This window comes from Cordyceps javanica, chromosome 5, assembly GCF_051103115.1.
Source record: "Cordyceps javanica chromosome 5, complete sequence".
NCBI lineage: Eukaryota > Fungi > Ascomycota > Sordariomycetes > Hypocreales > Cordycipitaceae > Cordyceps > Cordyceps javanica.
This window is the reverse complement of record NC_139299.1, coordinates 540,341-564,862: the sequence shown is the minus strand read 5'-3', so window position 1 is coordinate 564,862 and position 24,522 is coordinate 540,341. Positions and strand designations below refer to the sequence as shown.

Below are 24,522 nucleotides of genomic sequence, written 5' to 3'. Positions count from 1 at the left end.
CAGATGCCGTGGCTTACTTGGCGCAGGTACTAAGGGGATGGTGTGGGTAATGATGACGGCACGATGTACCTGCTCCGTAGAGTGGCAAGCGTAGCTGCGGAACGTGGCTATTCATGGATTTTCTTGTCGAAGCAACGTTTTCTCTGTTTGATATTGAGTATCGTAGGTGCCAGTAGGGAAGTCTTACCAGTAATAATTTTGCAATTGCCCTTGTCCGGGGGCCTTTGTAGGATTGGTCAACCAACTCGTTGCAGCAACGTTAGTCTGAGGTTATTATTAGCAGCCACCACCCATTCCTCCCCACCAAAGGTACTCCATAACGAGTATGAACAGCAGGGACTGCCAGCGCAAGAGACAGCCACCCTTGCTAGGAGGTGATAGTCGTCATTTCTGCGACGCGGAGCTAGGGGGAGTTCAAACGAGCAAACTCTCTCTTTCAAATATCTCGTGTCCTGTACCCCTACAAGGCGCGCTCCAAAAATGGAGAGCCACAACGGACTGGGCAAGCTCTTGCCCAAGTCGCTGTCGACGCGACGCAGGCAACGAGGCAAAAAGAGCAAGACGCGCGATGGAGATGCAGCCGACGATGCGGCCACGAGCAGGCCGTCGTCTAGTGGCAATCTGTCGCTGTACGCCGACGACCACAACGACGACCGCGAGTACACGGACGATGGCGATGGAGGCAGCTTTGCGTCCTACGAGTCAAGCGCAGATGCAAACCGCAGTGGAGAATCGTAAGTTGTTGGCCTCTCTTCGTCTACCGGTACCAAGTACAACGTTTTTTGTTTTGCGCTCGTCCCTCTCCTGCCCAGCTGCCCAGCCTTGCCTTGGCGAGAGGGTTTGGCCTGCACAAGAGGAGCATGAGGCGGTGCCGCCATTATTAGCCTGTCCCTGCGGGCGGCGACTAAGCTGGCGAATATCCCCGCCCTGGAGCTGGAGCCTGGCTCCTCGTACTACTGCTCGCTCTGTGATTACGCCAGCTCCCAACATTGGCAAAGCTTTCATTACCTCTGGCCCTTCCTGAACGAATCTCTTGTCAATCTCGTTCACCTTTTCAATACCTCTTCTTTTTCACACTGTGCCACACCCTCGTCGTCAATCGGCTCCCTTCTACCACCCAGTCATCCCGCCAGTGCACCCTAGCCCCGGCTCTTCCTAACCTCGTCTTTGCAGCCTACAATCATCGTCACGGCCGGTTCGACCGATTCCCTCCAACCACCCTTCGCTGGTTGGCTATCTCACGACTTCCTCTCCCGCCGTGCAGGCCGCTCATCTCGATTCGCCGCCCAAGATTCGCCCCCCGTCACGAAACGGCCGCAGCCCTTGGCGGAGGGGCAGCAAGAACGAGAAGGTAGACACACCAGACGCTGCCTCGTCGGTCAAGTTCCCGGGCCTGCCAGCGCCTGCCAGGCTGGCTGCCCCCGATCGGGAATCTCGGGTCAAGAGCCCCAACATTGAGGTCGAAGCGCCCCGGACCCCCCCTAACGGTGACAAGCCTGGCCCTGTTATTGTCAACACGCCGCCCACGCCGACAGACGCTGGCCTCGGTTTTGGCCAGGCTTTGACCGCAAGCCCGCAAAGGCTTCCTTCTGGCACTACGAACAAGGTTCCCGTCGACACTGGATCACCCACGCGAAACATGAATATCCATAGGAGAAGCAAATCGGGAGGCGCCGCCATTGGCCCAAGCAAGCTGTCCAACATTACAGCTGCACCTTTGTCACCAGGCTTGGAGGCGGAGAGTGGTGCCACAACACCAAGCGCTACCGGTTTCTTCTCTTCCGTCTTCTCCGCGGCGCAAAGTGCTGCGACGACTCTCAGCAACAATATCCCGGGTACAGGCATCGGCATGGGCGGGCAGAAAAACAAGGCAGCAAGTTCAAAATCACTAAGTGTTGAAGCTGTCAACGAGTTGGGGGACGATGGTAGCACGGTTTCCCAGCAGAGCAAAGATGAGCCTGTGCCGTCCCAAACGCGCAACTCACAGCGTAGCTCAGCCATTCAGACTCTAGGGGCAGGAGAGCTGAGCCTCAGTCAGCTTGGCCTGTCCGATGCACCCAGTAGCGTCGCTAGTCCTGCTAGTGCTAGGTTTCCGGACGTTGTCGACACTCGAACCAGATCCGAATCGGCGCCGGTCGAACCACATGCCGAATTGCCGAGCGACGAGCCAGTTAGCAGGCCACGATCAGTCATCGAATCGACCAATGGCGATGATTTTGCACAATCACAACCCGACATTCCCGCCCCCAACAGAAGCTCAAGTGTTCGAAGCGCTCTGAAGCCGCATAGGAAGCGAGGCAGCTCTGTGACCACCGGCACGACCATTGGTGTGCCTGCGGGCGTACCGCTGCAGCAAACGCCGACACTGGGTGCACCTAAGCTCACTGGTTTTGCCATCGCAAGCAAGAAGAGGAACCGCGACTTTCACTCGTTCTTCAAGAGCGTCCCTGATGATGACTATCTTATCGAGGATTACAGCTGCGCGTTGCAGCGAGAGATTCTGGCCCACGGTCGTCTCTACGTTTCTGAGGGTCATCTCTGCTTCAGCAGCAATATTCTCGGATGGACAACCACGCTAGTTATGAGCTTTGACGAGATTGTATCGGTCGAGAAGCGAAGCACGGCTTTGGTCTTCAAAAATGGTTTGATGATTTCAACACTCCATGCCAAACACATTTTCGCAAGCTTCACAAGCAGAGACGCCACCTACGACTTGATTGTGAACATCTGGAAGTTGGGTCATCCTACGCTCAAGAGCTCCCTTAACGGCGTCCAGCTCGAGGGAACAGGTGGTGACAAGACAGAAAAAGTGGACGATGAGCCTCAGGGCCTGGGCTTGGAGAGTGAAACTCCCATGGGCTCCGAATCTGAAGATGGCAGCGAGGATGATGACGACGAATTCTACGATGAAGAAGCGGACGGCGATTTCGTCGACACGCAGCCAACTGAAGTCAGTGCCGGTGCAGATGCAGACAATGAGAAGGCTGTAAGTCGGAAAGCGTCTGCGATGACTACGGTCAATGGTACATCAGCGGACGCCACCAAGGATACTCCCACCTCGCCGCCGCTTGGAGGTGATTTCCCAGGCCCAGCAACACACGCGCCGACCGAGTGCACGGACAGCAGTACGCATTACGATAAAACTGTCGGCGACGACATCATCCCTGCTCCACTTGGTAAGGTTTACAGTCTGCTCTTCGGGTCCGCATCGACGGCGTGGATGACAAAATGGCTGTCGGAGGACCAGAAGTGTTTGGAAGTGACGGTCGACGAGAAGAAGGGGCTGACCATGGACAACACGACAAGGACGTGGACGTACATCAAGCCTTTGTATGCTTCACTGGGTCCCAAACAGACAAAGTGTCTTGTGACGGAAAATCTGGAGAGCCTTGATTTTGAAAAGTCGATCACGCTGGTACTATCAACACGGACTCCCGAAGTCCCATCGGGTACGCTCTTTACAGTCAAGACCAGGTATTGCTTCACCTGGGCGGAGAATAATGCGACGAGGATCCAGGTCAATTATACGACAGAGTGGACCGGAAAGAGCTGGATCAAGGGCCCGATTGAGAAGAATGTGAATGATGGGCAAGCCAAATTCTGCGACGAGCTGTTTGCCTCGGTCAAGGCGGCGGTTTCGGCTAGAGGTCGGTCCAACACGTTTACAAATGGTGGCAAGGGAAAGAAGAAGGGCAAGAAGGGCAGGGCCAGCCTGACAGCCAATGGGGATTTGGATGCCTCGACGAAGAAGATTGAAGCAACCAAGACCAACTGGGGGCCGTTGGAGCCTATTCGTGGGGTTTTGGAGCCGATACTGGATATACTCAAGCCCATACTGACGGGCAACGTCATGTATGGGTTGCTTGTCGGCCTCCTAGTCGCGTCGTGGTTCGGATTTGGCTTCTCACCCAGCAAACCCGCGGGCGGGTTCGGCGAAGGCGCAGGCGGACGTGGCGAGCTGATGGACATGTATGGGCCTTTCAGGCTGGCAGCGTACGAAGAGATGTGGCGTAGAGAGGAGAGCGAATTGTGGGAGTGGCTTGAGGAGCGAACCGGCCTCGGTCAGATGGACTCGGGCAGTCACGGCATCAGGAAGCGCGCGGTTGAGCCACGCACAATGCAGGAGAGGATGCGCGAGTCACGCATGGACGCGCGCGAAGTACAGGAGGCAATACGTGTGACGGAAGAGAAGCTTAAGGTGCTACGGCAGGTGATTGCCAACAGCGCCAAGCAGGACAAGGCAAGCGAGGCAGTCTAGTGGCAGAGGCGCAGGGAAGGGGCCGGGTTGCTCGAAGCAGCTGTTCAATCATTTGAACCTTTTTTTTTGTATTTGTCTTGTTGTTCTTACCATTGCTGCCCTGTTTCCGCCCGCCTTTTTTTTTGAGACACAGGCAGGGCACCTTTATTTACATCATCTACATAGCTAGGCGTGGGTAGTTTTTAGCTTCTTTTTTTTGCTCTTCCCTTCTTGTTTTGTATAATAGAAGAAACACACGAGCCTTGTACTATAGCAAAAGTATGCTGTACATTGAGGCGATGTCTCAACCAGGATTGACGATAAAGTGCGGACGCATGGGTTCATCCCGGGGAGTGGGTGCATATGTGATGTGTGATGGAACATGCAGACATTTGGGGTCCCATGGGCTGATAACATTCGGTAACGACATCATACGCGGAATGGAGGCTCTCCAGCCATGTGCACTGATATTACGCTTGCTCCGTTCTTCCCAGTTACAGGATATGATCGTCCTTGTCGTGGGTTTAGACGACTGTAAATGATGTTGGGAAATTGATAGGTAGACATGAAGTCGGGACCAGGTCGACAGGCGGCAGAGGGCAACGGCAGTGAGCAGTTGGGGAGGAAGAGGAGAGAGAATAGAGGGGGGGGGCGTGTTGGGCTGAATAGGGTGGCTCCACCGTGTCTGGTGGTGTTCTGGCTGCCCCCGGGGGGGGGACCAGACCCTCTGTGGGTAGAGGCGTGTGTATGGTAAATGCGATGTGGACATTTTGGCTTTGCGTGTGTGTCGGAGGGATCGAATATGTGTTTATTCATTGTTGATTCTTGCAAAATTGATGAGATCTGTCCCAGTAATTGTGCATTGTTGGTCTCAAATACCTGTATACATGGTGCTATGTCGAGATGGATCATGGTCAACGTGCTGACGTGGGCTACTCAGTACTCGGCACGCACCCAAGTATCCAGCCCGGTGGGCGAAAGTATCTGCACCACTGGAGCTAGAGGCGTGTGGACTTGTCCCGGCAGCCCCACCTCACCTGCCACGGATCTGTGTACATCAACTTATCTGCCTTTGCAGGTTTGCGCGACAGTTGCAGGAACAAATGAATAGTCCTGATGCGGATTGCACATGTAAGTAAGTAGGTATCAATAGCATGGAAAGCGACCGGCCCACGTGATGCAGCCCCCCCCCCCCCCCCCCCCCCCCCCCCCCCGGGAGCCGTAGATAGGGTCGCGATGGTACCATGCGAGCGTCTCTCTGTTCTACTAACCGGTGCAGGGTAGGGCGGAGTTAAAAGTACTGGCACTACTGGGGAGTACACAAATTGCACCCTGAAACACACTCATCAACTTGCATTGTACGGAGTAATCTGTACTTGCTCCGTAAAACGAGTTTTGAGGGGACGGAGGGCGCTGCCGGGAACCAAAAGGCCACTAGAATGGGACTTAAAAATGCTTAAATCTGGTCCTAGTTTTTTTTTCTTCTTCTTACCGATGTGGTCTATCCGTACTCGGTACATGTGCTGTAGCTGTGATAACATGTAGTAGCGAGTCGTCACGGGCAGAAAAACGCATATTCTTTTCTCTCTCTCTGTCAGCAAGCTGATACTGGTACGGCTGTATACTAATGTCTGACATACTGAGTACTGGTATGCCCGCATTGATGGGGTGTGGAGGGCGATACGACCATGGGCAGCTTGCAATAAACCTGGTACGAGCACTCAGAAATAAGCAAGTCTCGCATTGGACCGCCGACACTGGACCATTCTTGGCCACCAGTCTTCTGAAGAACGTGTCCTGGAAACCATGCGAGTGTTTTTGTTGGTGACTTGGACCTTTGACGCCATCAAGCAATTATAGGGTCGCTGCTCGAGGGGTGAAAGCACCGTCTGCCAAACTACTTGGACTCGGGAGAGGGATCGTTTGTGCTGGGGACTGTGGCCAGCTCTCATCGGTAAGAGCGTGCCGGCGTGAATATAGTTTTCGGTGGGATCTGCGACTGGGGCACGCACTGGCTGAATCGGCGCGCGTGCGTGCCCCCCCTTCTCCTCATGCCTGTCGGGCGCAGTACTTGGATTTGTTCTGTATGGTAAAAGGATCGAATAGCTGCCAGCATAATATAGTCATGCTGGGCACGGCTTGCCGATGGCAAGCAAGGTAGAGCCCAGGTAGTCAGTCGCACGGGGAACAACCTGCACATCATCAGCCAGGAGTCGGCGTTGGGTTTGCGCGAGTGTCGGTGTGTAGGTAGGCAAGTAAGTACCAGTACGAGCGACTACCTAACAAGTACCTGCACGTTGGGGTTGGTACGTGGCACACTTTCTACCGCAAAGGCCAGGCCGGGAGCCTCCAAGAAAGTACTATCAGGGTACTGATAGGCTAGACAAGAGTGTAAAGTGGTGTGGGCCTGATGGGGTGATGGCGTTGTTGACAGATTGGCGGCGAGGCGAGGCGCGAGACAAGGTTGTGGCGAGACGAGGGCTGACGGAGGTGTAGGAGGAGGAGGAGGAGAGAAGGAAACAGAAGAAATTGTCCAGTGGCAAACGTGTTTATTACCTCTGAGTTGGCATCTAGCTCCCTCTCCCACCTAAGGAAGGTACCTAACCTGATTATCCGTCTTGCCTCACTGCCTTATTACAGTGATTGTAGTTGGGCTGACAGTGTCCGCTGGGTGCTGCCAGAAACATGCTGCACCAGCAAAGCAAGGCGCAGTCTAGGTAGTAGGTTAGTAGGCAGTAGGTTAGTACCTAGGCATATAGGCTGATGGCTGGCAGGGTCACGGCCATTATTTTACAGAGTGCTCCGTCCTAAAGTAATTAATTACAGGCCCTTGCCTGTCCCACTGCTACCAAGCACATGCTACCAAACTTTGTCCGCCCGTCTTCCACACGCCCACCCACCACCACCCTCTCACTTTTTTTTTCCCATTTCCCTCCCCCCTCCCCTTCTCCTTCTCCCTTCCTTTCTCTTCACTCCTCCTTTGCCCACACCTCCTGTCGGCGCACGCTGCAACCTCCACGCCTCTACCATCCCATACAATTTATCGACACCCCCAAGGAAAAAAAAAACATCGACGTCCAAGGCGTCTCTTCAGTTCTCGACTTTGCAATACTCTGTTGGCTCGAGGCAGGCATCGATCTTATTTTTTCGCTTCGCCTTCCCGCCGCCGCCCGTTTCTCGTTGCACCGCCGTTTGCCCGCCACGCTTGTTTACGAAATCCCTCTCTCCTTGGCTGCCGTGGGCTCGTCCGGCCCTACACTGCCCCCGCCAACGCGGTCTGCCCGAAAGCCTTGGATGGAAGAGCACTGCTTTCGCACGACAAGTCCATCGTCTGCATCGCGTTGCTACCCGTCGTTGATTGATTGCATCATCGGCTTTTCTATTCTCTAATCTTGATCTTAACTCGTCCTCCCCCAACATTGCCAGGTCGCCGCCCCTCACTATCGATTGCCAGCTCCGATTCCGTGACACATAAGCTCGCTTCCACCACAAAAAAAAAACAAGTCCAACCCTAGGTCCACGCCATAGTCTGGCCCGTCGCGTCGTACTTGGTCGCCCTCATAGACACATCTCCATCCCTCAACACACACTGCGTGCAAAATGTCGGCACTGGGGCCATCTGGCTCCAACGCGCACGCCGCCTTGAATTTTCCCCAGGCTGGCCTTCGTCGCAGCACTGGCTTCCCGCCATCGCACCCGAATCAGCCTAATAAGCAGTCACCCGCGCCGCATGCCGCCTCCCCCTACCAGTCTCACGCCTACACGCCGCAGCAGCCGCAGCAGGGCGCATATCAGCACATCTTCAATCCGAATCAGATGAATGGCAGTGTTCCCAATGGCCCCTCACGCGCCCCGAACCCTCATGTTCCAAATAGTCTCGCCGCCCAGCGCCAGCGCGCTGCGCCGTCTCGCCAGCAAATGTCCCAGCCAAATCCGCCACCTATGCTTTTCCCAGGCTCTATTAGCCAATCAATGCAGCACGACACGATCCTCTCCCATCACCAGCAGCAACAGCAGCAGCAACAGCATCCGCAGCAGCATCAGCAGCAACCTCACCACCAGCAACAACACCCGGGGCACCCGAGCCACCAGCAGCAGGGCCAGCACCAGCAGCACCCACAGCATCAACAGCAGCACCAGCAGCACCAGCACCCAGGCCATCCCACCCACCCATTGACGGCTCACCATAGCCAACAAAGCCATCAAGCTCAGCAGGCTCAACAAGCGCAGCAATCGCATCAGCACCAGCCTCACCAACCCCATCAAAATCACACCGGGCATCCTACCCACCAGACTCATCAACATCCCACCCATCAGAGCCACACACTGCACCAGCCCCATCAGTCACTTCAACAGCAGCAGCACCAGCACCAGCAGCAACAACAACAGCAACAGCAGCAGCAAGCCCAGCAGCAGCAGCAACAGCAGCATGCCCAACAGCAGCAGCAACAACAGCATGCCCAACAGCAGCAGCAACAACAACAACAGGCCCAACAGCAGCAACACGCTCAGCAGCAGCAAGCCCAACAACAACAAGCTCAACAGCAACAGGTTCAGCAGCAGCAAGCGCAGCAAGCGCAGCAGAAGCAACAGTCCCAAAACCAGCCTCCGCCGCAGCAACGCACACCCCAGCCGCAACCGCAGAAGCAGCCGACACCTCAACAACAGCAGCAGCAACCTGGTCCTTCGAGTCAACAGCAATCTTCGCAGCACCAATCGAAAAGTCGTACCCCACAGGCGCAACAGACTCGTGCTACTCCTCAGGCTGCTCCCGCGCAGCTACCGCAACCGCAAGAGGACCACACCGTCGAGGATCTCGAGATGGACGGCCAAGGTGCACCCGAGGACCCCAATGCGTTGGATGCCAAGCTCCGCAACGATCCCTCTTTCGTACCGTCACAGCCCATGGGCGACATGATGTCACCGCCGCCTGAGGGTGGAAGCTATCCCACACTGGAAGCCGTGCAAAAGGCCGTTCTTCGTTACTGTACCTCTGTCGGCTATGCTATCGTCATTGGCCGCTCAAAGAAGACTGTACCTGGACTGAAAAAGGTTCTCTTTGTTTGTGACAGAGCCGGAAAGCCCCCGAGCCGGGTCAGTCCTGAATTCCGCAAGCGCAAAACGTCTTCTCGCAAGTGCGACTGCCCCTTTGGCTTCTTCGCCATCGAGCAGCGTACGCAATGGACTATTCGTTACCGGCCCAACCCCCAACATCTGACGCACAATCATGGCCCCAGCGAAGGCCCTTCCGACCACCCCGCTGCCAGGAAACTGGATAGTAAGATGGTCGCCGAGGTCAAGCGCCTCAAAGAAAATGGTAGGCTTGTTAACGCCGTGTCATCTACAGACTCGTACTAACTGTAAAGCACCAACAGGGGCGGGCGTGCCGGAAACACTGCAAATTCTGCAGACTGAAAACCCTGAGTGTCACCTCCTCCCGAGGGACATTTACAATGCGCGAGCTGCCATCAATCGTAACCCGACCAAAGTGGCTTCGGGAATCGCTGAAAACCGCCCGGCGATTTATACCAAGACGGCACAATCACCTGAGGACCGAATTCGCGCTGATTTGCGGCGTGAGCTGTCCAAGGCCCGCGATGACTTGAAAAAAATGGAAGAGGAGAAACAAAAAGAAATTGATGGGCTCAAGACCAAACTCAAGGAAAAGGAGCAGCTGATTGAAAAATTCGAGATGTTCATCGACATTTGCAACGAACGAGTTATTCTTCAGCGCCAGAGGTTGGCGGGACAGGAGCAAGGAGGTGCTAGTGGAAGCAATGTAGCACCTTGAGTTGCGAAGGATCGGGCCCGGAGCTACGTCGACGAGCGAAAAGCAGCCAGGAAGTAGGGGAGGAGGAAGAGGAGGCCTGTATGGAACAAACACCACGAAAACATGTTTTTACATGATATACGGTAATGCGATTGAGCTTTTTTTGTCTTGACTTTTGTCATGTCGGCTACGGTTAGCCAGGCGGAGTTTTGGGACTGGACCGGGTTACTTTTTATATTATACATATTTCTACCGTCATTGTGCGCCGATGAAGGCTGCAAATTCATGGTTGGGAAGAGACGGGAGGCGGCTGGGCAGGCCGGATAGGGTTCTAGTTCCTACGAGGAATGTTTGATCAAACTGTCTCTGGTGGATCAGGCTTCTAAGCTGTGGAGTTTATATGTCAATGAGAATATTATATACATAAATTTGCGGGCTTGACTCGGCTGCAGAGGTCGTGATGTACCACTGGGACGGACAATGTATGCGGTGCCTTATGTGGCGCACCATTGTTGCCATCTTATACTTGGTAATTTTGGGCCGCCATGGACAGTCAAGCCACAGCTCCCAAGGCTGCTGCTAAGGTAAGTAGATACCTTAACTAGCTTAGGTAGTTAAGGTGCACAATACCTAGGTGCTGAGTGAGTGAGTACTTACATGCCACGGCGCGACAAAACCAGGGCGCGCCCCCACTACCAGTCGCGTACCTTGCCGCAGCCTAATGGGGTCTGGCGAGTAAGTACAGCTACACGCTAATTCGGTACCGTATTACTTGCTAAGTGTACGTTGTTCATCGTATGCCTACTACCCAGTCTTGAGTAATCATCTTTCCTGGGGATGTACCTTGGTAGTTTCCCCGTAGGTACCTACTAACCTACCCAGGAAAGCATGCGCCAACACCTACACCTCCATTTCCTAGCATCGCACCCCTAGCATTGCGCAAACACATTAATTCTTCTAATACCTTCATTGTTGACAACCACAGACTGGCCTTCTTCCCCTACGCCTCTCTATGTGCATAGGAAACTCTACAGTTCTTCCTTGCTCTTTTTTCTTGCCGTTGCCTACCTCTAGTCGCGGCACCGATACCCCCCGTTTCGTTTACAACGCCCCTGAGATTTCTTTGACAACGCAAGCTCCCCGACTTTGCTGGCCAACGCAACCACTCTCTGAATTTGACCTCCCCTCAAAGGTTGCATAGTCTCGTCATTTCTGTGCTAGAGACCAGCACGCTACATTCTTGAATTCTCGACACCGATCGGCTGCGATACAAGCTTCCCTGGATATGATCCGTTTGACGCTTTCCTCTTCGACGTAGACTTTCCACCCTCCGTCACTCCACGACCCGTCCTCCCCTCTCATTGCGGCAAAACCCTTATATTTTAATACGCCGTCATGGAGGTCTCGCCACAACCAGCGCCGGGGCTCGCCTCCAACGGCCTCTCGTCGCCGGCCTCTTTCCCGACCATCGAGCCGGAGCGCGTGCTGGACCACCTCGTCGCCGTCTGCCAGGTTGCCCTCGGCGCAAGCAAGGAAGAGCTTGAGCAGCCGGGTAACCTGCTAAGCAGCTCACGATATGCCGAGACGATCGCTCGATGCACGCGGTTTGCCAACGACAACCAAAATGTGCTCTATATCCAAAAGGATATCGCGGCGTCTTCAGCCGTTGATGCTGGAAGCGACGTTGCCGGTACGCAATCTAGCAGGGAGCTCCGAGGAGCTTCCTTACCGCAAAATACCATGCTGATAGCTGACTCACCATCTGAAAATAGTTCCCTCTTCGTTTCACTACACCCTCACGACCGAAATCCTGTCGTCCGCCACGACTGTCGCGTCTCTCGTCCTGCTAAAGTCGCCACAACCCATCGACCCTGCTCGATCCCTCACATCCCAAATATTCATCACCAACTTGCCTGGACCTGCTGCGCTTACTGCTGCCGTGGGTGAACAGGGCACCAGCATTTCTCCATGGGAGGTTCTGCATTCCCAGGTGCACCACGCCTTGGTGCCATACTTTGACGCAAACACTAAGAGCCAGCTGGCGGCCAATGGGCTGCGCGGCCGCGCCGATGTCGACGCAAAGACCGGTATCCCCGTCACCAAAAAGAGGCTCAACGACTTGGAGCTCAGCCTGCTCCATCTGCAGCAGAACGTCGACATTCCCGAAATATCATTGACTTTCCACTCCATCGTACAGAACGCTCTTGAAGAAGCTGAGGCTCGCCATGGCCGACCGACTATCGATTCCATACCGCCCACGCTCATTCAAGACAGCTCGTTCCACAACCGCCTACAGGCTAACGTCAATACATGGATCAAGTCGATACAGGGTGTCACCAAGATGACGAAAGACGATTCATCGGCCACCAACCAGGAGTTCAGCACTGCCAGCCAGGAAGTCAATTTCTGGTTGTCCATGGAATCCGCTTTGGAGGGCATCGAAGGGCAGCTGCGCAGCGAAGGTGTTCTGCTGACACTCGAGATTCTCAAGCACGCCAAACGTTTCCAAGCGACTGTCAGTTTCACTGCTGATACTGGTCTCAAGGAAGCTACGGACAAGGTGCAAAAGTACAACCAGCTTATGCGAGACTTTCCTCTGGACGAGCTTCTGTCTGCGACATCCCTTTCCAAGGTTCAGGAAGCCATCTCTCAAATCTTTAACCATCTCAACAAGAAGCTTAGAATTTGCCCTTACCCCATCCGCAGAGCGCTGCCGCTGGTCGAAGCAATCTCTGCCGATTTGAACGACGTGCTTCACCGATTGCTTCCCGGAACAGAACTCGTCAACCTCGACTATCAGCAGTTTCAAACGATTATGCGAACATGTGACGAAATTTTTCAAACCTGGGAGGACAACGTCAAGGAGTTTACCAACGTCGCTCGTGAGGTGACTCGCCGCAGAAACGAAAAGTTTATCCCCATCAAGATCCACAAGAAGCATTCAGAACTTGAGTCACGCATCAAGTATGTTAGTACATTCCGTGATAACCACGAACAACTCCAGCGCACTATTGTCAATGTTCTTGGCCCCAATGCCACTATCCCTGGAACTACGGAGACGACTACCACCAATGGCATTGTGATGGAGGAAATGGGCGACGTTGACGCCGTCGAAGAGGTCCAGCAAGCTTGGGAAGCACTGCAAAATGTCGACCTCCTGGACGTCAGCGAACAAGGCAAGGAACGTTGGGTGATTGCTGAAAACCTGTACAATGAGCGCACGACACGAGTAGAGAACTCCATCATTGCGCGCCTTCGTGATCGCCTCGCGACTGCCAAGACGGCCAACGAGATGTTCCGCGTCTTTTCAAAGTTCAACGCGCTGTTCGTGCGGCCCAAGATTCGTGGCGCTATTCAAGAGTACCAGAACCAGCTTATGGATCATGTCAAACAGGCCATCAACGGCCTTCATGAAAGATTCAAGCAGCAGTACGGTCACTCAGAAGCCCACGCAATGGCGCAGCTGCGTGATCTGCCTCCCGTATCTGGTGCCATTATTTGGGCTCGCCAGATTGAATTCCAGCTGGATGGTTACATGCGCAAGGTAGAGGCTGTTCTCGGTCGTGACTGGACTCTGCATGCCGAGGGTCAGAAGCTTCAAGAAGAGAGCGAGCTCTTCAAGCACAAGCTAGATACTGCTCGCATCTACGAGGCTTGGCTTGCAGATGTTAGCCGTCGCAAAATTTCCATCTCCGGCCAGCTCTTCGATATCGCCCGCGTCCGCTCGGCTGGTGGCATCCTGGAGCTTGCTGTCAACTTTGACCCCCAGATCATTACCCTCTTCAAGGAAACTCGTAACTTAACTTGGCAGTCCTACTCAGTCCCTCACGCTGTCACCACTGTGTCCAAGGATGCCAAACGCGTCTACCCCTACGCTGTCAGTCTCATGGAGAGTGTAAGAACTCTTTCTCAAACCCTTCGTCAAATCGCCACCATGGGCGAGGAATCTGTCCTGCTAAATGGCTATCGAAACGACGTCTACAAGCTCATTGCCGATGGCGTTCCCCTGCGTTGGGAGTCTTTTATCAACTCGCATGAGCTCTTCTACACAGACCAGAGGCAGACCAGAGCACTGCTCCCTGGAACCAACGACTATGGCCTTTCGAAGAGCACGGAAAGCAAACACGGTATGTTCATTCGTGGCTTCGCAGCTGCGGTCTCCGTGCTGCAAACCAAAGCCGTTGCTTTGAGCTATATCCACACTACAGTCGAACAGGCTCTGAAGGAGCTTGCCTCATGCGACTACGACCTTTCCGCCTTTCAATTGAGACTCGACACCATCCAGGCTGCGGTTGATCAGCTGAATCTCGAGCAATACGTCAACCTCGAGTTCTGGGTGCGGGATCTCAACAAGAAAATCCAAGCTGCCCTGCTCGATCGTTTGCACAGCGCTATTCAATCATGGATCGCCGTGTTTGAGGACGAGACTCCTGAGGACACTCGCCGCAGAGCTATTCCTGATGACGAAGCTAAACCGACAGGTCCGACAATGAAGCGCCTTGTTTTGGAAGTAGCCATGCGTAACCAAGTCATCTATCTCGACCCACCCATGGAGTATGCCAGAGCTAGCTGGTTTCTGCACTTACACGAGTGGCTCGGCATCGTGTGCAATCTGTGCAAGATCAAGGCCACGCGCTACCAGATGAGCCTCAATACTACTATCACGGATGAGGCTCGTTTCACCGATCTGCCTACCGAGTGTGCTGATACACTCCAGCGCGTCTACGTCTCCGTCGAGAAGAAGCTGCAAGAGGTCAGTACCTACGTGGATAAGTGGCTACAATTCCAGTCTCTTTGGGATCTTCAGTCTGAGCAAGTTTACGACATGCTCGGCGACCATCTGCCCCGCTGGCTGGAGTGCTTGCAAGATATCCGAAAGGTACGCACCACATTCGACACCCAAGAAGTCAGCCGCTCTTTCGGCCACCTTACCATTGATTACGATCAAGTGCAAACAAAAGTCAACGCCAAATATGATCAATGGCAGCAGGAGATTCTCATCAAGTTTGCGGGTCGTCTTGGAACCCGCATGCGTGAAGTCAACGCCGACATCGAGAAAGCTCGCAAGAGTCTTGAGGGTCAGAGCTCTGACACCTCATCCACAGCCCAGGCTGTTCAGTTCATTACTGCTGTCCAGACCTGCAAGAGAAATGTCAAACTGTGGGCCCCCGAGATTGACATGTTCCGTCAAGGCCAGTCCACGCTCGTCCGCCAGCGTTATCACTTCCCCAATGACTGGCTACACATTGAGCAAATCGACAGCCAGTGGGAAGCTCTCAAGGAAATTCTTGAGAAGAAGTCTCGCGTAATGGAAGAGCAGTCGGATGCTATGCGAGCCAACATTATTGCCCAGGATAAGCTTGTTAGTGGACGCATTGCGGAGATCGTGGCCCAGTGGAATGAAGACAAGCCCGTCTCTGGCACAATCCAACCAGATGTTGCTTCCGCGACTCTGAGCGGCTTCGAGACTCGTATTTCTGCTATCCAGGAAGATTTGCAGCAAGTGATCAAGGCCAAGGAAGCTCTCGACCTGCCTGGAGCTGCAGATGATTCACTTGAGGCGACGCTGGAAGAAGTTCGCGACTTCCAGTCTGTCTGGTCCAACCTCTCCACAATTTGGGCCAACTTGAATGAAACTCGAGACATACTTTGGACAGCCGTGCAACCTCGTAAAATCCGCTCCAAGGTGGATGACCTCATCAAGAGCACCAAGGAGATGCCCAGCAGAATGCGTCAGTACGCTGCGTTCGAACACGTCCAGGGCATTCTCCGTGGATTTCTCAAAGTCAATCCTATTCTGTCCGACTTGAAGTCGGATGCCATCCGAGAGCGTCATTGGCACAAAATTTACAAGCAGATCAAGCCACAAAAACGCTTTTCCCCTAGCTCCATGACGCTCGGCGATGTCTGGGACCTGAACTTGGTTGCCACCGAAGCCATTGTCAAGGATATTATTGCTCAGGCGCAGGGTGAAATGGCACTTGAAGAATTCCTCAAACAGGTCCGCGAGACCTGGCAAAACTATGCCCTCGAGATGGTCAACTACCAGAACAAATGCAGACTGATTCGTGGTTGGGATGATTTATTTGCCAAGTGCAGTGAAAACCTCAACTCTCTGCAGGCGATGAAGCACTCGCCCTATTACAAGGAATTCGAGGAGGAAGCCGTTTCTTGGGAAGACAAGCTGAACCGAGTCCACGTCCTCTTCGACGTCTGGATTGACGTACAGCGACAATGGGTTTACCTCGAGGGCGTCTTTACTGGCAATGCTGATATCAAGCATCTCCTTCCCATCGAGTCTGGCCGCTTCCAAAACATCAACAGCGAATTCTTAGCTGTCATGAAGAAGGCTAACAAGACTCCATACGTGCTCGATGTCCTTAACATTCCCAACGCCCAAAAGTCTCTTGAGCGTCTGGCTGAAATGTTAAACAAGATTCAAAAAGCCCTCGGCGAATACCTCGAAAAGGAGCGTGTGTCTTTCCCTCGATTCTACTTTGTCGGTGACGAAGATCTTCTTGAAATGATTGGCAACAGTAATGACACCCTTCGTATTGCCAAACACTTCAAGAAGATGTTTGCAGGACTTTCTGGCCTCGTTATGGACGATGAAACCATCATTTCCGGATTTACCTCAAAAGAAGACGAGGTAGTCAAGCTGAAGAAGGAAATCTCATTGGCACAAACGCCGCGCATCAACGACTGGCTGGCTTTGCTGGAGAGTGGTATGAAAACTAGCCTCGCCGAGCTCCTTTCAGAGGCTGTAGAACAGTACAATCCAATCTTCCAATCCAGCACCATCGACACCACAGCACTACGTGACTATATGGAAGCTTTCCCCAGTCAAATCGTGGTCCTTGCTGCTCAGGCTGTCTGGACGACCGCTGTTGAAGAATCCCTCGCCGACGGTGGTCAGAGTCTCCAGGATCTGTTTGGGCGAGAGGTCCAGATTCTGCGTGTGCTTGCGGACACTGTTCTCGAGGAGCTGCCTGTTATTCTCCGCAAGAAGTGTGAACAGATGATCACTGAGTGCGTCCACCAGCGAGATGTAATCGAGAAGCTCGTTGCTGCGAAGGCGGATTCGCCTACGCACTATCTCTGGCAGCTGCAAATGCGCTACGTCTACACACCTCAGGGTCCTGCCCTCGACCGCCTGCACATCAAGATGGCCAATGCCAAGCTTAACTACGGCTTCGAATATCTCGGTGTTCCAGATCGCCTTGTACGCACTCCTCTGACGGACCGCTGCTTCTTGACCCTCACACAGGCTCTTTGCCAGCGTCTTGGTGGTTCTCCTTACGGACCCGCCGGTACTGGTAAAACTGAATCCGTGAAGGCGCTCGGTGTGCAGCTCGGTAGATTTACCCTCGTCTTTTGCTGTGATGACACCTTTGACTTCCAGGCCATGGGGCGCATTTTCCTTGGTATCTGCCAGGTCGGTGCTTGGGGCTGTTTCGACGAGTTCAACCGTCTGGAAGAGCGTATCCTTTCTGCGGTTTCGCAGCAGATTCAGAACATTCAGCTGGGCCTGAAGCGTAGCGGCGAAAAGGATGACGCCCAGATTGATCTTATTGGGCGTCAGCTGCGCGTCAATGAAAACACTGGCATCTTCATCACCATGAATCCTGGCTATGCAGGCCGTTCCAATCTGCCCGACAACTTGAAGAAGCTCTTCCGCAGTGTAGCAATGTCCAAGCCCGACAAGGAACTTATTGCCGAGGTGATGTTGTATTCCCAGGGTTTCAACCAAGCCAAGAAGCTCTCGAAGCAAGCTGTTCCGTTCTTCGACATGTGCTCCAAGCAGCTATCTAAACAAGCACACTATGATTTCGGCCTACGTGCGCTCAAGAGTGTTTTGGTGAGCTCCGGTGGTCTCAAGCGTGCTCGCATCACCGACGGCAATCTTGGCGCGGAAGAACTTGTGGAACCCGAAATCATTGTACAGAGTGTCCGCGAAACTATTGCGCCCAAGCTAATTAAATCGGACGTCGATATCATGACGAACATTGAGGGCGAATGCTTCCCCGGTGTCCAATATGTGCCAGCTAACCTCCATGCTCTTGAGGAGGCTATCCGTTCCATTGCCGCTGAAAGACACTTGGTTGTTACCGATATTTGGATGACCAAGGTCCTCCAACTCTACCAAATTCAAAATATTCACCATGGTGTTATGATGGTCGGGAATTCTGGTAGCGGAAAGTCGGCTGCTTGGAGGCTGCTCCTCGACGCTCTTCAGCGCGTTGAAGGCATCGAAGGCGTTTCTCATGTCATCGACTCCAAGGTCATGTCCAAGGAAGCTCTCTATGGTAACCTTGACTCAACGACCCGCGAATGGACTGACGGTCTCTTCACAAGCATTTTGCGAAAGATTGTCGACAACCTGCGCGGCGAAGACTCCAAGCGCCACTGGATCGTCTTCGATGGTGATGTCGATCCTGAATGGGTTGAAAACTTGAACAGTGTTCTTGATGACAACAAGCTTCTTACCCTACCCAATGGTGAGCGTCTGAACCTGCCCTCCAACGTCCGCATCATGTTTGAAGTCGAGACCCTAAAGTACGCTACTCTGGCAACGGTTTCTCGTTGTGGTATGGTGTGGTTCAGCGAGGAAACCGTGACGCCAAACATGGTCGTCACCAATTATCTTGAAGCGCTGCGCAACGTACCCTTTGAGGACCTCGACGAAGACAGTGTCGCCACTGGCCAGAGCGCCGCAAAAACTCTGGCTGTGCAGAGCCAGGCTGCCGATCTGCTGCAGGGCTATCTCGAAGGCGATAATTTTGTCCTGCAGGCCCTTGAAAAGTCTGAAAAGTATAACCATATCATGGATTTCACTGTCGCTCGTGTTCTCACTACCTTGTTCTCTCTTCTCAATAAGGCTGTTCGCGACATGATCGAATACAATGGCCAGCATTCCGACTTCCCTCTCGAGTTGGAGCAGGTTGAGGCCTTCCTCCCCAAGAGACTGCTACTTGCTCTTGTTTGGGCCTTTACCGGTGACTGCCCTCTTGACGACCGCAAGGCCTTCGGTGACGAGATTTGTGCCTTTGCCAACTTTGGCTCCCCGCCCCTCGATGGTTCCAGCTCGCTGATCGATTTTGACGTGAACCTGCCCAAGGCTGAGTGGAGCTCCTGGCAGACTCAAGTGCCCTCTATCGAGGTCAACACTCACTCCATCACTCAAACCGACGTTGTGATTCCTACACTCGATACTGTACGCCACGAAGACGTTCTGTACTCTTGGCTGGCCGAGCACAAGCCGCTCCTGCTGTGTGGACCTCCTGGTTCCGGCAAAACAATGACGCTGTTCAGCGCCCTTCGCAAGCTGCCTAATATGGAAGTCGTCGGCCTCAACTTTTCTAGTGCTACTACTCCCGACCTCCTCATCAAGACGTTTGAGCAGTACTGCGAGTACAAGAAGACTCTGAATGGTGTGATGCTCTCGCCTACACAGATTGGACGCTGGCTCGTTGTTTTCTGTGATGAAATCAACTTGCCCGCACCTGACAAGTATGGAACGCAGCGAGCCATTTCCTTTCTCCGCCAGTTGGTCGAACACAATGGTTTCTGGCGCACTTCAGATAAGTCATGGGTTACTCTGGATCGCATCCAGTTCGTTGGAGCCTGCAACCCGCCCACCGATGCTGGCAGAACGCCCATGGGCGCTAGGTTCCTCCGCCACGCTCCCCTTATCATGGTCGATTACCCCGGTGAGCTGTCTCTGAACCAGATTTACGGCACTTTCAACTCGGCCGTGCTCAAGATTATTCCCGCTCTCCGTGGCTATGCCGAGCCACTTACGCAATCCATGGTTCGCTTCTACCTGGAGTCGCAGAAACGCTTCACGCGCGAGATACAACCACACTACGTTTACAGTCCCCGTGAACTCACACGCTGGGTGCGGGGTGTCTACGAAGCTATCAAGCCGCTTGAAACGCTGTCCATTGAAGGCTTAGTACGTATCTGGGCTCACGAAGCTCTACGTCTATTTCAAGATCGTCTCGTGGCAGAGGAAGAGCGCAAGTGGACTGAAGATTCCGTTCACAAGATTGCTCTGCAATACTTTCCCACAATCGATGAAGAAAAGGCGCTTGGAGGACCAATCCTCTTCTCCAATTGGCTGTCAAAGAATTACATTCCCGTCGATCGCGAGCAGCTGCGAGAATTTGTTAAGGCGCGCCTCAAGACTTTCTGTGAGGAAGAGGTTGACGTTCCTCTTATTCTCTTCAACGACGTGCTGGAGCATGTATTGCGCATCGACCGTGTATTCCGCCAGCCCCAGGGTCACCTGATTCTCATTGGTGTCAGTGGTTCCGGAAAGACTACACTCTCGCGCTTTGTTGCCTGGATGAATGGTCTTAAGGTGTTCCAGATCAAGGTCCACGGCAAGTACTCTGCCGAGGACTTTGACGATGATTTGCGTGAGGTCCTGCGTCGGTGCGGCTGCAAGGGTGAAAAGATCTGCTTTATCATGGATGAAGCCAACGTTCTGGACTCTGGTTTCCTCGAGCGCATGAATACTTTGCTTGCTAACGCTGAAGTTCCTGGCTTGTTTGAGGGTGATGAATATGCTGCTCTCATGACGGCTTGCAAAGAAGGCGCACAACGCCAGAACTTGCATCTGGACTCACCGGAAGAATTGTATAAGTGGTTCACTCAGCAGATTGTCAATAACCTGCACGTTGTCTTTACCATGAACCCGCCCGAGGATGGTCTCTCATCCAAGGCTGCAACGAGTCCCGCCTTGTTTAACCGTTGCGTGCTGAACTGGTTTGGAGACTGGTCCGACCAGGCCCTGTTCCAGGTCGGCCACGAACTCACACAGTCTATTGATCTCGATAAGAGCAACTGGTCCGCGCCTGATACTGTGCCCGTTGCATATCGCGGTCTCAACCTGCCACCTTCCCATCGTGAGACCATCGTTAACTCTATGGTGCATATCCACTATTCGCTCGCGCGATACAATGAGAAGCTGTACAAGCAACAGAAGAAGGTCACATTCCTCACCCCACGCCACTTTCTAGACTTTGTGGGCCAATATGTCAAGCTCTACACGGAGAAGCGTGAGGATCTTGAGGAGCAGCAGCGGCACTTGAACGTCGGTCTCGAGAAGTTAAGAGACACTGTCGACAAGGTGCGCGACCTTCGAGTCAGTCTGGCCGAAAAGAAGGCGCAACTTGAGCAAAAGGATGCCGAGGCAAACGAGAAGCTGCAGCGCATGGTTGCTGACCAGCGCGAGGCAGAACAGAGAAAGAACACTTCATTGGAGATTCAAGCTTCCTTGGAAAAGCAGGAGGCCGAAGTAGCCTCGCGAAAGAAGGTTGTGTTGGAGGATCTTGACAAGGCTGAACCGGCCGTGGAGGAGGCCAGGGCCAGTGTCAGCAACATCAAACGTCAGCACCTGACTGAAGTCCGATCCATGGGCAACCCCCCGCAGGGTGTCAGACTTGCTTTGGATGCTGTCTGCACGCTGCTTGGTCACAGGATCAATGACTGGAAGGCTGTCCAGGCCATTGTGCGCAAGGACGACTTTATCGCAAGCATTCTCATGTTTGACAATGCGAAGCAAATGACCAAGGCGCTGCGAAACAAGATGCGTAACGAATTCTTGTCCATCCCCGAATTTACTTTTGAAAAGGTCAACCGTGCGTCCAAAGCCTGCGGTCCCCTTGTCCAATGGGTGGCAGCGCAGGTTAACTACTCGGACATTCTTGATCGTGTAGGACCCCTGAAGGAGGAAGTTACGCAGCTTGAGGAGCAGGCCCTGCAGACCAAGGCCAACGCCAAGGCTGTTGAGAACAACATTGCGGAGCTGGAGTCTAGCATCAACACTTACAAGACGGAATATGCCGCACTCATTAGCGAGACCCAGGCGATCAAGGCCGAAATGTCCAAGGTTCAGTTCAAGGTTGACCGCAGTGTCCGCCTGCTGGATAGTCTGTCCTCTGAACGTACCCGATGGGAGGAAGGCAGCAAGTCTTTTGAGACGCAAATCAGCACATTGGTCGGCGACGTCCTGGTTGCTGCTGCTTTCCTCGCGTACAGTGGTCTGTACGACCAGCAATTCAGAAAGTCCATGATGGATGACTGGCTGCACCAGCTCTACCTCTCTGGTGTTCAGTACAAGGCGCCCAATCCGGTCACCGAGTACCTTTCGAGTGCAGATGAGCGTCTGGGTTGGCAAGAGAACTCATTGCCCGTAGATGACCTTTGCACTGAGAACGCGATCATTCTCAAGCGCTTCAACCGCTACCCGTTGATCATCGATCCTTCTGGCCGAGTCACAGAATTCCTGCAGAAGGAATGCAAGGATCGTCGCTTGACCGTGACAAGCTTCCTGGATGACACGTTTACGAAGCAGCTGGAATCCTCGCTTCGTTTCGGCAACCCAATTCTGATCCAGGACGCTGAGCATCTCGATCCCATCTTGAACCACGTTCTCAACAAGGAATACCAACGTACGGGCGGCCGTGTCCTTATTCAGCTCGGCAAGCAAGAGATTGATTTCTCGCCAGCCTTCAAGCTATATCTCTCCACAAGAGATCCGTCGGCCACTTTTGCTCCAGATATTTGCAGTCGCACAACGTTTGTCAACTTCACCGTCACGCAAAGCAGTTTGCAGACGCAGTCGCTCAATGATGTGCTCAAGTCGGAGCGTCCTGATGTGGACGAGAGGCGTTCCAACCTCATCAAGCTGCAGGGCGAATTCAAGGTGCATCTGCGACAGCTCGAGAAGCAACTTCTGCAAGCTCTCAATGAGTCGCGCGGTAATATTCTGGACGACGACAATGTTATTGAGACTCTGGAGACGCTCAAGAGGGAGGCGGCGGAGATTTCTGCCAAGATGAGCAACACGGAAGGCGTCATGGCCGAAGTGGAGGAGATTACGAAGCAATACGGCGTCATTGCGCGAGCCTGCAGTGCTGTCTTTGCCGTGCTCGAGAATCTCCACTATCTCAACCACTTTTACCAGTTCTCACTGCAGTACTTTTTGGACATTTTCCAGTCTGTGCTGCACAACAACCAAAATCTGGCCAACGTGACCAACCACAACGAACGGCGAGATATCATTGTTCAGGACCTGTTTGTCAATACCTTTAAACGAACAGCACTCGGCCTTCTGCAAAAGGACCGCGTCGCGCTGGCTCTCTTGCTCGCGCAGGCGACACCGTACAAGATGGACAAGTCTCTGCTCGACAATGTGCTGGATAAAAGATTCGAAGGACGGGATCTGTCTTCCAATCCTGACGCACGAGACGAGGCCTTTATCGAAGCGAAAAAGATGGGCGCTCTGAAGGAGCTCCTCGACGGCGTGGAAGCGTCCGCTTGGGACAAGTTCTTCACCGAGGAGCTTGGAGAGAATGCCGTGCCGAAGATTTGGAGCGACGATGCCAATGCCATGGACCAGGCGCTGCTTGCGCTGTTGCTCGTCAAGTGCTTCCGAATGGATCGTTTCGTGCCTGCTGCTGAGCGCTTCGTGGTGCAAGTGTTTGGAGCGGAAACGTTTGATATCGTGGAAGATCTCAAGGACACGGCGGTGCAAGTGTCTGCGACGCTACCTGTCGCTCTCGTCTCTACGCCTGGTTTCGATGCGAGCTACAAGGTGGATAACCTGGTGGAGAGAGTCAAGGTCAAGTGCACCAACATTGCCATGGGTTCCAACGAAGGACTGGCGAGCGCGGACAAGGCCATTACGAGCGCGGCCGAGACGGGATCGTGGGTTCTTGTCAAGAACGTTCACCTGGCGCCGACGTGGTTGCAGAGTCTAGAGAAGCGCATGGAATCGCTGAACCCGCACAAGGAGTTCCGCCTGTTCCTGTCGATGGAATCGAGTCCCAAGATCCCTGTCAACCTGCTGCGGGCGTCGCGGGTACTCATGTACGAGCAGCCTGCAGGTGTCCGCGCCAACATGAAGGACTCGATGTCGTCTTTGTCGACGCGGGCTACCAAGAGCCCCGTGGAGAGAGCGCGGCTGTACCTGCTCATCTCGTTCCTGCACGCGGTGGTGCAGGAGAGGCTGCGATATGCGCCGACGCTTGGCTGGAAGGGCTTCTGGGAGTTCAACGACAGCGACTACGAGTGCTCCGCCTTTATCGTGGACACTTGGCTGGACACTGTGGCGGGTAACCGTACCAACATTGCGCCGCAGAACATTCCCTGGGATATGATACGGTACCTGGTGACGGAGACGTATGGCGGCAAGGTGGATGACGAGGGCGACTTTGGCCTGCTGCGGCAGCTGGTGCACCAAATGCTGACGCCGACGGCGTACGACGTGGACCACAAGCTGGTGGAGGGGCCGGACGGGGGGCTGACGGTGCCGTCGGGGACGAGCCTGCAAGAGTTTGTGGGGTGGGTGCACAACTTGCCAGAGCGCGAGCCGCCAACGTACCTGGGCTTGCCGGCCAACGCGGAGAAGCTGCTGCTGGGCGGGTTGGGACGCAGCTTGGTTGAGAATGTGAGGAGCGTGACGGAGATATTGGATGAGGGAGAGCAGCTGATGGCTGACGCATGA

General features: G+C 53.8%; 3 protein-coding genes across 3 annotated transcripts; all 3 read left to right on the top strand.

The window, feature by feature from the left end:
• Positions 1-480: 480 nt before the first annotated feature.
• On the top strand, positions 481-4,258 carry V2A60_007405 (GRAM and VASt domain-containing protein; the record flags this gene model as incomplete). The annotated part of the gene is made up of 2 exons (XM_083258689.1): positions 481-734; positions 1,174-4,258. The coding sequence occupies 2 exons, from the start codon at positions 481-483 to the stop codon at positions 4,256-4,258; spliced, it is 3,339 nt and encodes a 1,112-aa protein (XP_083114815.1).
• Positions 4,259-7,837: 3,579 nt separating this feature from the next.
• Positions 7,838-10,028, top strand: V2A60_007404 (uncharacterized protein; the record flags this gene model as incomplete). Its single annotated transcript, XM_083258688.1, has 2 exons — positions 7,838-9,554; positions 9,613-10,028. 2 exons carry the CDS (start codon positions 7,838-7,840, stop codon positions 10,026-10,028), a joined length of 2,133 nt encoding a protein of 710 aa, XP_083114814.1.
• Positions 10,029-11,402: 1,374 nt separating this feature from the next.
• V2A60_007403 (dynein heavy chain, N-terminal region 1-domain-containing protein) lies at positions 11,403-24,522 on the top strand (the record flags this gene model as incomplete). Its single annotated transcript, XM_083258687.1, has 2 exons — positions 11,403-11,697; positions 11,780-24,522. 2 exons carry the CDS (start codon positions 11,403-11,405, stop codon positions 24,520-24,522), a joined length of 13,038 nt encoding a protein of 4,345 aa, XP_083114813.1.